The sequence below is a fragment of the Littorina saxatilis genome, linkage group LG17, assembly GCF_037325665.1.
Source record: "Littorina saxatilis isolate snail1 linkage group LG17, US_GU_Lsax_2.0, whole genome shotgun sequence".
Classification (NCBI taxonomy): domain Eukaryota; kingdom Metazoa; phylum Mollusca; class Gastropoda; order Littorinimorpha; family Littorinidae; genus Littorina; species Littorina saxatilis.
Window position 1 is genome coordinate 32,725,821 of NC_090261.1, and position 13,284 is coordinate 32,739,104.

Genomic DNA, 13,284 nt, shown 5'->3' on the forward strand with positions numbered 1-13,284 from the left:
CCTCCCTGAGTGCCCACTGTTGCCCGCTCTAAGACCAATATGCAGATCTTGGAAACGCCAGCTGTACACATTGCTACCTATCAATCATATGGGGCGGGGATATAGCTCAGTTGGTAGCGCGCTGGATTTGTATTCAGTTGGCCGCTGTCAGCGTGAGTTCGATCCCAGGTTCGGCGGAAATTTATTTCAGAGTCAACTTTGTGTGCAGACTCTCTTCGGTGTCCGAACCCTCCCCCCGTGTACACTACATTGGGTGTGCACGTTAAAGATCCCACGATTGACAAAAGGGTCTTTCCTGGCAAAATTGCTTAGGCACAGTTAATAATTGTCTACCTATACCCGTGTGACTTGGAATAATAGGCCGTGAAAGGTAAATATGCGCCGAAATGGCTGCAATCTACTGGCCGTATAAAATTTCATCTCACACGGCATCACTGCAGAGCGCCTAGAACTGTACCCACGGAATATGCGCGATATAAGCGTCATTGATTGATTGATTGATTGATATCTCATCCAGTTTCTATTTCTATCAGCTTCCTGTGACCTTTCGGCGTTCTTTAATTTGGAAAACAAGCAGTGGTTACTTCTCTATGATTTAAATTTTGTTGTTGTTGAAATTGACGGAGTTAATTCCCATGTTATGAGACGCAAAGGGTTTTAATAGCCACGCGAGAAAACAGCTACACATTTTCTCTCACCTGCTCCACAACACCTTTGTGGACTTTGCACAGAGTGTACACCAGACGTGTCAGCGCCAGCAGAAACCCTACAGGACTCGATTCGCTGACCACAGGTACTCGCAACGCGTGACCGTCACAGCCAAGCTCTGGCAGACAGCGTGACACTTCTCGTCTTTTGTCGTCTGACGCTGAGACGACGTTGGATGAAGCACTGCACAAATACACATCATCAAAATTGCACGAAGAATGCTGGAAAAGCTTGAAAGATTTACCATTTCCTTACAACTGGCAACTGGAGTAGTACACTCTATGCATCTTTCTTATTACCGTGCTATGAACATTTAGAGCACCTATAAGATATGGTCGAACCAACCCTGGCGACCACATCTAGACAACCATACTACCTGCCTTAAACGACCACTCCAAAGGATCCCTGACAAGTTTTCTTCTATAAAATTTCCCTTTCCATAGTGACCACCTGTCTGTAACAACCATTTTCGGTTGGTCTTTCTTTACTTGGTGTTTAACGTCGTTTTCAACCACGAAGGTTATATCGCGATGGGAAAAGGGGGGGGGGGGGGGGGGGGGGGGGGAGGGAGATGGAATAGAGCCACTTATTAATTGGTTCTTGTTCACAAAAGCACTAATCAAAAATTGCTCCAGGGGCTTGCAACGTAGTACAATATATTACCTTACTGGGAGAATGCAAGTTTCCAGTACAAAGGACTTAACATTTCTTACATACTGCTTGACTAAAATCTTTACAAACATCGACTATATTCTATACAAGAAACACTTAACAAGGGTAAAAGGAGAAACAGAATACGTTAGTCGCCTCTTACGACATGCTGGGGAGCATCGGGTAAATTCTTCCCCCTAACCCGCGGGGGGATTTTCGGTTGGTCCCTTGAGTGGTCGTTATAGACAGGTTTAACTGAACAGCAAGACATAACAATATTCACTGTCACAGCCAGTTGTAAAGTGCCAGGAAACCACATACACGTTGCTCCTAAAAGATCATACAATCCTGTTCTCTTTCTAACACCCTTCCAGGAATATCCCATAAATTCTGGAGCTGAAATAAGCAATGATTTTACTAGGGACAACAGTCAAGATTTATCAACCCAAAACAGTCACTGCAACATTTGTTAATCTGACACTCCCCCTTCCTATTGAGGTTATTCCCCACAACTGTGAGGAAAAAAAAATAAAAAAAATAACCCCATCATGATCGTTCACCTCTGCAGTATTGCCTGTACCCAAATCCTTAAACTGTATTCTATACAGTGAAAATCCTCTTCAAGGCCACGTTATTTAAGATTACCTCCCTTTTCAGCAGTGTTTAGCCTCCCTTGGAAAGTGGCTCGCTCAGGAGGCCTGTTAGTCTGACACTATAAGGACAGAGTTCTGAACATAGATGACAAAGATTCCGGAATGAACAAACATTTCGCGGATGCAGACACAGAAAGACGTCATGAAGAATGCGATGCTTCAAAAGATACAGACTGTGACAATGACTGTGACGTCATTCACATACACCGAGACGTCATTCACAGTTGTTCGGTCACTTCTGTCAAAAAGTAGATCTCTCCACAATGGCTGCTCCTGTGTTTAGGTTTGTCAAGCTTGAGTACACAAAACGTGTTTGTTCTCTCCTCTGTTGAAGCTGTGAGACATAAATGCTATTCCGACTTGGTCGTGTGACAGAGTTTTCTTCAACACTCGATTAGCTGATGTCTAACTCAGCCTGACGGCTTCGTTAGACAATCAACGTAATCTTGTGTGGAAGAAAACGTCTGTCAAACGACCAAGTCGGAATAGCAGGTATTCTTATACTTTTTAGGTCTTAAAGAGGGCGTTCCACTGTACCATGGGAACTGTTTTGTGTACCTGAGGTTTCCTACAATGGATGAGAAGCCCCAGGACTTGAGAAAAGGCTGGAGAGTGTTGGTGCAGAACTGCTCCACCTGCTGCAGGAAGTCAACTGCATTATCCTTGGACTGAAAGAGATACAACAGTTGTCAATGCTGCAGAATGGGGCAGATTAAGACAAAGAACACATACAAATTGATTGCAATAACACTTTTCTTAAACTTAGCAACGTAGTAAAACACATGTCGTATGCATTTAGACTGCTCACGTCCCTTTGTTTTGCAGGTAGTAATACACTATCGTAATCTACAACTGACCTGTCCATCCCTCTTGCTGTGGTATGTGGCAAGGAACAAAGACAACACGAAGCATGTGTTCTACAACTGACCTGTCCATCCCACTTGCTGTGGTATGTGGCAAGGAACAAAGACAACACGAAGCATGTGTTCTACAACTGACCTGTCCATCCCACTTGCTGTGGTATGTGGCAAGGAAGTTCAGACACACTGCGGGGAACTGCAGATCTCCTTTCTGGCAGAACAAGTAATCATATCTTATCAACAACATTTTAATCACCATCTTAGTAACAACATACACAGAGATGTTAAGTCAAACCAATGTCAAATTCACAACAACAAAAACTGACTCTCTACACAGAGATGTTATGCCTTCAACCAATGTCAAATGCACAACAACAAAAACTGACTCTCTACACAGAGATGTTATGCCTTCAACCAATGTCAAATGCACAACAACAAAAACTGACTCTCTACACAGAGATGTTATGCCTTCAACCAATGTCAAATGCACAACAACAAAAAACTGACTCTCTACACAGAGAAGTTATGCCTTCAACCAATGTCAAATGCAAAACAAACAAAACTGACTCTCTATAGTTCCTTGAAAAAAGAAACAAGAGAAAAGAGAATCAGAAAGAATGAGAAAGAAAGAAAGAAAGAAAGAAAGAAAGAAAGAAAGAAAACAAGTCGCGTAATGCGAAATTACAACATTTAGTCAAGCTGTCGAACTAACAGAATGAAACTGAACTCACTGCATTTTTACAGCAAGAGCGTATACTCGTAGCATCGTCAGTCCACCGCTCGATGCAATGGCAGTGAAATTGACAAGAAGAGCGGGGTAGTAGTTGCGCTGAGAAGGATAGCACGCTTTTCTTTATCTCTATTCTTTTTAACTTTCTGAGCGTGTTTTTAATCCAAACATATCACATCTATATGTTTTTGGAATCAGGAACCCACAAGGAATAAGATGAAATTGTTTTTAAATCGATTTCGGAAATTTTATTTTTATAGTAATTTTTGTATTTTTAATTTTCAGAGCTTGTTTTTAATCCAAATATAACATATTTATATGTTTTTGGAATCAGAAAATGATAAAGAATAAGATAAACGTAAATTTGGATCGTTTTAAAAACAATTTTTTTTTTTTACAATTTTCAGATTTTTAATGACCAAGCTGAAATGCAATACCGAAGTCCGGCCTTCGTCGAAGATTGCTGGGCCAAAATTTCAATCAATTTGATTGAAAAATGAGGGTGTGACAGTGCCGCCTCAACTTTTACAAAAAGCCGGATATGACGTCATCAAAGATATTTATCGAAAAAAAGAAAAAAACGTCCGGGGAGATCATTCCCAGGAACTCTCACATCAAATTTCATAAAGATCGGTCCAGTAGTTTGGTCTGAATCGCTCTACACACACACACACACAGACAGACACACATACACACACACACACCACGACCCTCGTCTCGATTCCCCCCTCTACGTTAAAACATTTAGTCAAAACTTGACTAAATGTAAAAATCAATCAATGAGTCTTATATCGCGCATATTCCGTGGGTACAGTTCTAGGCGCTCTGCAGTGATGCCGTGTGAGATGAAATTTTATACGGCCAGTAGATTGCAGCCATTTCGGCGCATATTTACCTTTCACGGCCTATTATTCCAAGTCACACGGGTATAGGTAGACAATTATTAACTGTGCCTAAGCAATTTTGCCAGGAAAGACCCTTTTGTCAATCGTGGGATCTTTAACGTGCACACCCAATGTAGTGTACACGGGGAGAAAAAAAGAAAGAAAGAAAGAAAGAAAGAAAGAAAGAAAGAAAGAAAGAAAGAAAGAAAAGAAGACAAAGTTAGCGCTCACCTGCTGTGTATAATGCTGACCCACGTGTTTCAAGCACCTTTCAGCACACAATCTGACCAGACCAAACATGCCCTCCACACAACTCCAACTGGCAGAGCTGGTCACGGCTGTTTCTGTTACACCTGATTCACTGCAAAGATTCTTGTTCAACAATTGAAATTGTGTGCAAGCCTAAAACCATTTCATCTCATTCAGAAGAAAAAAAACGTTTGCAGGAAAGTATTAAGGACGGATGGGTTGTGACTGCAATTTGGGAAAAAGGCGACCACTTCTTTTGAGACCGCAGGTTAGCTAAGATGCTTTCTGTCGTACACATGCACTTGTGCACAAACATTTTCATATGCATGCACGAGCTCTCTCCCACTCTGTCTGTCCGTCTCACTCTCTTTTTTGTCTCTCTCCGTCTATCTCTGTCTGCCTGTCTATCTCTCTTTGATTCTTTGTTCGTGTCTGTCTGTCTGTCTGTCTGTCTCTCTTTCTCACCAACACCCTCACACATTCTCTCACCCTTGGTTGAAGTTTGGCCTTGTAGAAGTAATTGCGGCAACAGGCAGTACAGACTCCAGCACAGACACAAGGCAAACGTCTCTCTTTGTTGGTTGCTGCTTTGTCAAGTCTGATGTCCTGGACACAACTTCTCGAGTCTGGTTCATGATGGCTTCATACATTTCCCTGAAAAGGCATTCAATCATAATAATACACTCAGGGAAAATGATTGAGCCAATAACAAATGGCTACAACATACTGAAATACTGTTTTCCTGGATAAACAAACTGTACAAGACTTGATTCCTTGATATTCAAATCTACTATTTAACAATGAGAATTTTAAACAAGCATGAAAGAATGAAATTCCCTTGTTCAGATCAATACTTGTTATTCTCTTAGGTGCCAGAAGATTTGTTCACCATACTTCTCACTTACTCTATCTTACACTTTCGGTATCTGAGCAGCTCTCGCGAGATATCCGCAAGACACGCTCTTTGTTATGTTTTGAACGTCGCGAGAACTTCGAACCTCAAGCTTTTGCAGCTCGTGCGAGATCGCTGTACCACATGCTTTGCTATACTCTAAAGTTTGCGAGAGCTTACGACAGCTTGGAATAGCGATAGGGTCTATTGCAGATGGTGTATGCATTAGAGCACTTACTTCCCTTTGTTTCTCAGATCTGACTATCTAACAAACAGAATATAAAATACCCTTAATTTACACTTTATTGGCGATTGCACAACATGAAAGTGTGTCTTGGGGGAGTTTAGGTCACCTTTATGATGATAAAGCTTGAGGGGAAGGAAACGATAGTTATTCTTGAGAAGCATGCTTTATAATATAATGCAAACAGTATTGCATAACCACCTTTCCTCATGCCACAGATGGTACAGAAATAAATTTGGAAAGGGTCATAGAGCCAATCAAATGTCATTGGTCCATAAAAATATTTTTAAAAAATGAATAAATAAAAAAATAAAATAAAAATAAATAAATCAATAAATCAATAAACAAGAAGAGCAAACGCTCGATCGAGTCACTTTCGCAGTTCTGAATATTATATGAGGCATCAGATGGACAGGAAGAAATTGCTATTCACAACACAATGAGTCACGTTCACATAAAATTTGAGCCCGGTCACTTTTATAGTTTCCGAGAAAAGCCCAACGTTAAGTTGTGTGTTGCCGAACAGAAAAGGCTAGTTATCTCCCTTGTTTTTCTGATAACGTTCGTAAAAGGCTACAGATGTAAATACTTTGATGTAAAGAATAATCCTACAAAGTTTCAATCACATCCGATGAACTTTGTCAAAGATATAAAATGTCTAATTTTTCCTTTGACGCTGACCTGTGACCTTGAAAAAGGTCAAAGGTCAACGAAACCATCGTTAAAGTGTAGAGGTCATTGGAGGTCACGACTAAACAAAATATGAGCCCGATCGCTTTGATAGTTTCCGAGAAAAGATATAAAATGTCTAATTTTTCCTTTGACGCTGACCTGTGACCTTGAAAAAGGTCAAAGGTCAACGAAACCATCGTTAAAGTGTAGAGGTCATTGGAGGTCACGACTACACAAAATATGAGCCCGATCGCTTTGATAGTTTCCGAGAAAAGTCCAACGTTAAGGTGGTGTCTACGGACGGCCGGCCGGCCGGACGGCCGGCCGGACGGCCGGCCGGACAGACTAACACTGACCGATTACATAGAGTCACTTTTTCTCAAGTGACTCAATAAAAATTAAAAATAAATAATTCTTACATGTAGACATCCCCTGCCAAACCATAACTCAGCAGTATTCTCCAGGTGTTGCAGCTCTCCTTGTGCAAGTTTTCTGCCTCCAGAGGCAACAGTTGAAGCTCACTGAAACACACATCAGTACACACTTAAAGTGTTCCTACGAGTGATTATAACAAATAATATTGGCATCAAACATAATGAGTAAAACAAAAAGAAATAAGGCACCAACCAAAGGACAGAAGCAAGTTCTGGATGCAAATCTTCCACTGTCTTGTTCACTTGTAACCCTATTCAATTGCAGTGGAGCCCAACCTTTAAAGCCCCCCCCCCCCCCCCCCCCCCATTTCAGAAGTTCATTTTTTATATACACAGGGGCATGTTGCTTTTTATTTGCCTAAAATTGTGCGAGCTGTGTCCCTTGTATGTCAGAGAAGAGTAACTTTCCTTGTAAGTTACATCAGCAAAATCAATTTTTGTCATTTTTGGCTCACGTAAGTGTAGCCTATGCGATGATAAACTTTGTCTGTCTGTGCGTGCGTGCGTGCGTGCGTGCGTGCGTGCGTGTGTGTGTGTGTGTGTGATAGAAACTTTAACATTTCCGAGTCTATGGATTACGTCAGTCTCGGTCAAAAGTGTTTGACGTGTGTGATAGAAACTATTTGAAGACGTCACATTATGACGTAAGAGGGTTAGACGTCACGCAAAGGAATTACTGAACGTCTCGGTCATTGTTATTGTGAGCGGGCCGAGACTACTTGGCAGATCCAGGGTCTCGCTTTCTTGCACAGTTTCACCTATGCTTACTGTGTGTGTGTGTGTGTGTGTGTGTGTGTGTGTGTGTGTGTGTGTGTGTGTGTGTGTGTGTGTGTGTGTGTGTGTGTGTGTGTGTGTGTGTGTGTGTGTGTGTGTATGTGTGACGGAGTGATTGAGTTTGTGTTACTGTTTGTCGATTTCTTACGTGAGCCTTGAAGGCTTCGCCTCTTGTTATGGAATTTTTTTTGAAGGGTAAAAAACCCAAATCTTCTGTGTCGGAAGGAAAAAAATAGGCTTAATCAGGGTATCAAACGAGGAATGTTTTCTTAGCCTTTAATGCATCAAAATATAATGTAAACGAACTCAGTGCCAACAGCCAAGTAGCGCAGCAGTGTCTTGCCCAGTGGGTACGACGACAGAAGAGAGGATGCGATGTGTCTCCCAGCCTGACACAAACTGCCCACAAACTGCATGGCTGCTGCTAGCGGTCGGCCATAGACACTGGACACTGTCTTCTGGTCATCTGCAAAACAGCAGAGATTTCTACTTCAGCAACCTACCACATACACTTATATCTAAATTTGTTTTTCACTCGTTGCTTTAGCTATTCTACTTGGACCAAGGGAATTGAAAATACCAGTTGGTCTACTTTTACCAGGGGGCTCTCCTGTGAAGTGCTTCAAAGACAGTGTAAGATACAAATCTACAATAAGAAGACCTCTGTGTATGCAAAATGATGAATGTTGTTACAGAACTTTCCCTTCCGTTTAAAGTATTACCTTTTCTGCTTCCTCATCTGCGTTCCTGTCACCATGCCAACAATTTTGGAAAAACATCCATTAAAAAAAAAAGAAGACTTACTCACTTGCATGAACAATCTGTTTTTGAACATACCTTGTGGCTTCCAAGTGGTGGGCAGAAACTGTCTGAAAATCAATTTCATCAGCCTGGCATTTCTTGCAACCTGTGTGTAAAAGAAAAATGATTACAAAACCAAACTAAAAGCTTAAATGTGAGTAACTCAAAGACCATTTCACAAAAGCTGGAATGTCTCTTGATGCACATACAATAATTCAGCAATGTTCCTATAAAAAAAAATCTTAACATTTCCAACCTTTACATTAGTGTACTAAATACCCCCCAATGACTATAATCAGCAACAAACAAAAATTAAGCGAGTACTCACTAACATAAAGGCCCACTCCACTCGACAAAACAGTTCACCTCACCGTCTCAGATCTGACAATCCCTCCACATGGTCACATACCAGAAATGAACAGCCTGGGTGCTTTTTGCGCACAGTGATATGGTGCCTTATACAAAATTAATTCATAAAAAAAAATCACACACACACACACACACACACACAGACACAGACACACACACACACACACCGTGCATGCCGATGTGGCATGCATTCACCTATTTTTTGTTGTAATTACGTTTGCTCAAGCCATTTTACGGTGTGAAGCAAGTGGACCGTGTTATCATGGCACCTTGTTGTGACCTGTTTTTTGTGGAGCGTTATTTAACTATTTTTTACGTGTGAGACTCACGTGCTCCTTGTTGTGACCTGGTTTTGGTCGGAGCGTTGCAAAACTGCGTCGTTTGTTTTAGAATACGCGTGAGCTTCACGTGCTCTTTTCCGTGTCCTGGTTTTGGAGTCAGCCCTGCGAAACTGCGTTGTAAGCTTTAGAATACGTGTGATGTCAGCTAGTTCCTTGATCTTCTTTCTGTAAAATATGCCGTTTTAAGTTTTGAGCATGCACGAAGTGCGTGATCGGTTACTGATTGGTAAAATAGTAGTCTCACCCGATTCTGTCTTAGGAATGTTGTTGGTTGGTCAATATGGTGACCTTTGACTTTTGAATAACTATTCTATGTTAGGTTTTTGTTTTCTATAAATATTACTGTTTGACTTCCTCTCTTCAGTCGATCTGAGGGTTTTTATGGAAGAGTTTGGATGTTTTATGTAACGTATCAAAGTTAGCAAGAGAGCTGATGGAGTTCTTCTTGTCATGTCTTAAAGTCAACGTGAACAGTTTGGATGTTTTATGTAACGTATCAAAGTTAGCAAGTGAGCTGATGGAGTTCTTCTTGTAATGTCTTAAAGTCAACGTGAACGTGTTTTGGATACAGTTTTATCGAAAGTTGTGAATTGTTTTGTGCCCTTCGTTGAGAGGCTACAGTTTTGGTACTCTGGTCAACCCACACAGCGCACAAGGTAATTTTGTTGTTACTTGTTTGTGTTGTATTTTGGTCGCCATTTTGTAATGACTTTGTGAGTTGTTTATGTATAACGTGAGTTGAAAGTCTGACATGTTGTAGTGTTTCTTTATTGTGTGTTCAACTATTCTAGTTTCGTGAACCGTACAGCAATGATTTGTAGATGCTAGAAAGTGGCTAATTTGTATAATAACTTGTGTTTTCTGTGGTTAACGAAGTTCGAAGTGAAACGTTTTCTCTGACTTATCCTAGCCTTACGTTAAAGGAATTTAGGTAAAAGAGCTTGCGGTCTGTGGTGATCGTTTGTAAACGGGCTTATTTCTAATAACGTTATTGGGGGAAATTTGGATGAGGAAATATCTTGTTTGTGACTTTGATTAACGCAGGAATGTTGTCGTTTAGAGACTTTTTAGTATGACAGTTTGCTATTGTATTCCTGGCCTGATGAGTCAACGTTTTGTATTTTCCTTAACATAGCCATTTTGGATTTAAACGTATTCATGCTAAATTTCTCGAGTATTCTTAGTGTTTATTGTATTGTTTAACGTAAGGAATGTAATCCTTTCGTACTGTTAAAGGATTAACCAACGAGTGTTTGGTATTGTAACTTTCTTGTCTGTTTGTCTTCGCCTGTTTTGTGATTGTTTATTTTTCCCTTTTTGTTTCTTGTGTTTTGTTTATGCATTTTTTTTATATCTTTGCCATGTCTAATACTTTGTTTTCTTTTCTCTTTTTCTTTCTGTTTAGTTTTTTTACCGCAATATGCAATACTGAATTACGCAATACGTAGTACTGTAATCAATATACAATACTGATCAGATGTAAAGTAATAAACCAGTATTTTTGCGCGTTATCGCTTGTAACCTGTGTTTGTCATTTCGTATGAACAATTTGTAGTACCAGCCTCGCACACGAAGGCGCGCGCGCACACACACACACACACACACACACACACACCACACACACACACACACACACACACACACACACACACACACACACACACACACACACACACACACACACACAAGTCGTATATATATATAAATAAGACCATCCCTCTACTTGGTCACACACCAAAAATCAACACCCTGACAAATTTGATTTTTTTTTTTATGAATTAATTTTGTATAAGCCTGATCAGATCTGAAGCAAACTGGGCCTTCAACATCAAAAAGGAATAGTGACATCAATGTACCTCATAGGCCAGCTGTGTGCTATGGCGAGCCACCTTGGTCAGAATATGCAGAATGGACACAACAGTTGGTGCCTGAGGCTGTCTCGAGTCCAGAATGTAGAACAGACGTTCGATCAGCATCATCCGAGTTACCAAACCCTGTAGCAAGAAGACAACGAAATTACTTACACTTACCTAATACCTAATACTTACACAATGCAAGATGCATTACTCTGGTTGAACTACGGTTTGCGCGGGCAAGGGTTACTTTACTGTTACTGTGCACGCAGCCACGAGTCGGACAATCAGACTTCGGTACAAACAAAGACATTGCCACCGCTGCTGCCAGCATCCCCACAATACTGTACAACATAAAACTCAACAAATATAACACACACACACACACCCACCCGCATGCCTGCACGCACCAATGCACACCCGCGTGCAGAAACACACACGCACACACACACACACACTCACTCTGCCTTCGACAACTAAAAAGCAGTCCTCACCTTAAAAGTATTACAGTACCAACCAGTGGAAAGAAGGTTGGCTAAAGTGGGAGAAGATTTTGTTTCCAAATACTGTACCTGAATTAGGTCTCTCTTGGCCACATCAGCGTCTGTTTCCTGAGCCTTGTTGTCTTCATCTTCTTCCATTCTCTCCTGATGCATCAGCTGAACTGTGGCACCAGGAGTCATGGCAGGCACCGCAAGTCCTTGGTGCCATGGAGAAACTTGGTCAAGCGCACTCTGTTGACAAAAAAAAAGTATGAATGCATTACACTTTTTAATGGCACAGGCAATGCAAACATAGGATATGATTTGAGTTGTAAGTAGAAAAAAAGACAACGAGAAATAAATCCGCGTTCATGTGTTTGTCTGCATCCTTTGTACATGCAAGTGCATGTGCATACTCCCTCTCTCTCACTGCACTTGTTTGTTCCTTTGGGAGTATATGCTTGTACACCTCTCAGCATTCACAGTTTGATGTTACAGAAACAACTCTTGTACATGTATAACTTGCAGGTAATTCTTTGGGGCATGCAACAATTTAAAGGCTGTCTAGCTACGGTAGTGTTACCAGAGTACTAGAAACAAATGAATTATGATAATTCCTTACACTAGAACAGTCACAATACGGCAAAAAGAGGAGAACACGTAATCTCACATCACATTTTTTTTGCGAAGCATTATCGTGGAAAAGGTAGGTCTGTAGCAATAAACCCTACTTCTACCTTTACAACTGTCCACATCACTCACATCATCCGCAGGGTTACACATCAGTGCACACAATGTAGATACAGCAGCAGCTACAACAGCATCTACTGAGTCATCACAAGCCCAGCGAAGCAGAAAGATGACACCCCCATCCAGAATGCTGGGCAGGATCGGAGTCTGGATGAAGTCGTCCAAAGATCCCTCCTTTGCCTGTCGACACAAAAGAAATAGTAGGATAAGACCTTGACTGAATTAATTAAAAAAATATCCTGTTTTAATATTCACAATTAACCACTTGACTGCCTTAGGACGGGTATACCCGTCATGCGCTTGTGCAGCCGCAGCGCCTTAGGACGGGTAAACCCGTCTTCTCCGTTCCGGGATTTTCCAGAAATGCTACGTCACTGCTGACACACAAATAGCAGCCAATGGCTTGGTAGGATACCTCATTCTCATGAATAAACATAAATGGTGACGCGGTTTTGCTTCTGAAGGCTATTTTCGGCCTTGGCGACAGGGTAGGGGAGAGAAATCTCGACTCGTCAAAATGGCTAACGGTGACAGTCGACCGGGCCCTAGTAGGGAAAAACAAAGCCGGACTGACGCTACAGGCGGTGCAAATGATTATGGATACTGACAGGGGAAGGGGGAGATCTTCTTTCGGACGATTCGTTGGAAACAGGTAGATGATAGTGATTATAATCCTTTCTTGGAGCAAGCAAAACAGCCACCTGTGTTTGATCCACAGGCACCGGAAGATGCGCCGGACTGATTTTTCAAAAGTTCATATTTAAACATCATTATAAGCCAAACTAATTATTATTTCCATGATTAGACACTAAAAACAGATTCTTGGTTCAATTTCCCTTAAAAATAACATAAGTTTTACTTACCTACCTACTGCCAGTTTGGAGCTAGAATTTTTTGTGAATTATTACACCCCGAACTCCAATATTCCCTGGCAGTC

At 41.2% G+C, this 13,284-nt stretch overlaps 1 protein-coding gene across 1 annotated transcript in view; it reads right to left on the minus strand.

The window, feature by feature from the left end:
* LOC138952323 (RNA polymerase II-associated protein 1-like) overlaps positions 1–13,284 on the minus strand; it is a gene marked incomplete in the record, with an annotated part of 52,453 nt that overhangs the window by 15,976 nt on the left and 23,193 nt on the right. Inside the window, 10 exon segments of the mRNA XM_070323961.1 lie at positions 2,571–2,680; positions 3,012–3,083; positions 4,718–4,847; positions 5,225–5,389; positions 6,963–7,064; positions 8,058–8,217; positions 8,589–8,658; positions 11,119–11,256; positions 11,688–11,849; positions 12,360–12,527. Of these exon segments, the coding sequence (XP_070180062.1) occupies positions 2,571–2,680; positions 3,012–3,083; positions 4,718–4,847; positions 5,225–5,389; positions 6,963–7,064; positions 8,058–8,217; positions 8,589–8,658; positions 11,119–11,256; positions 11,688–11,849; positions 12,360–12,527 (1,277 nt within the window).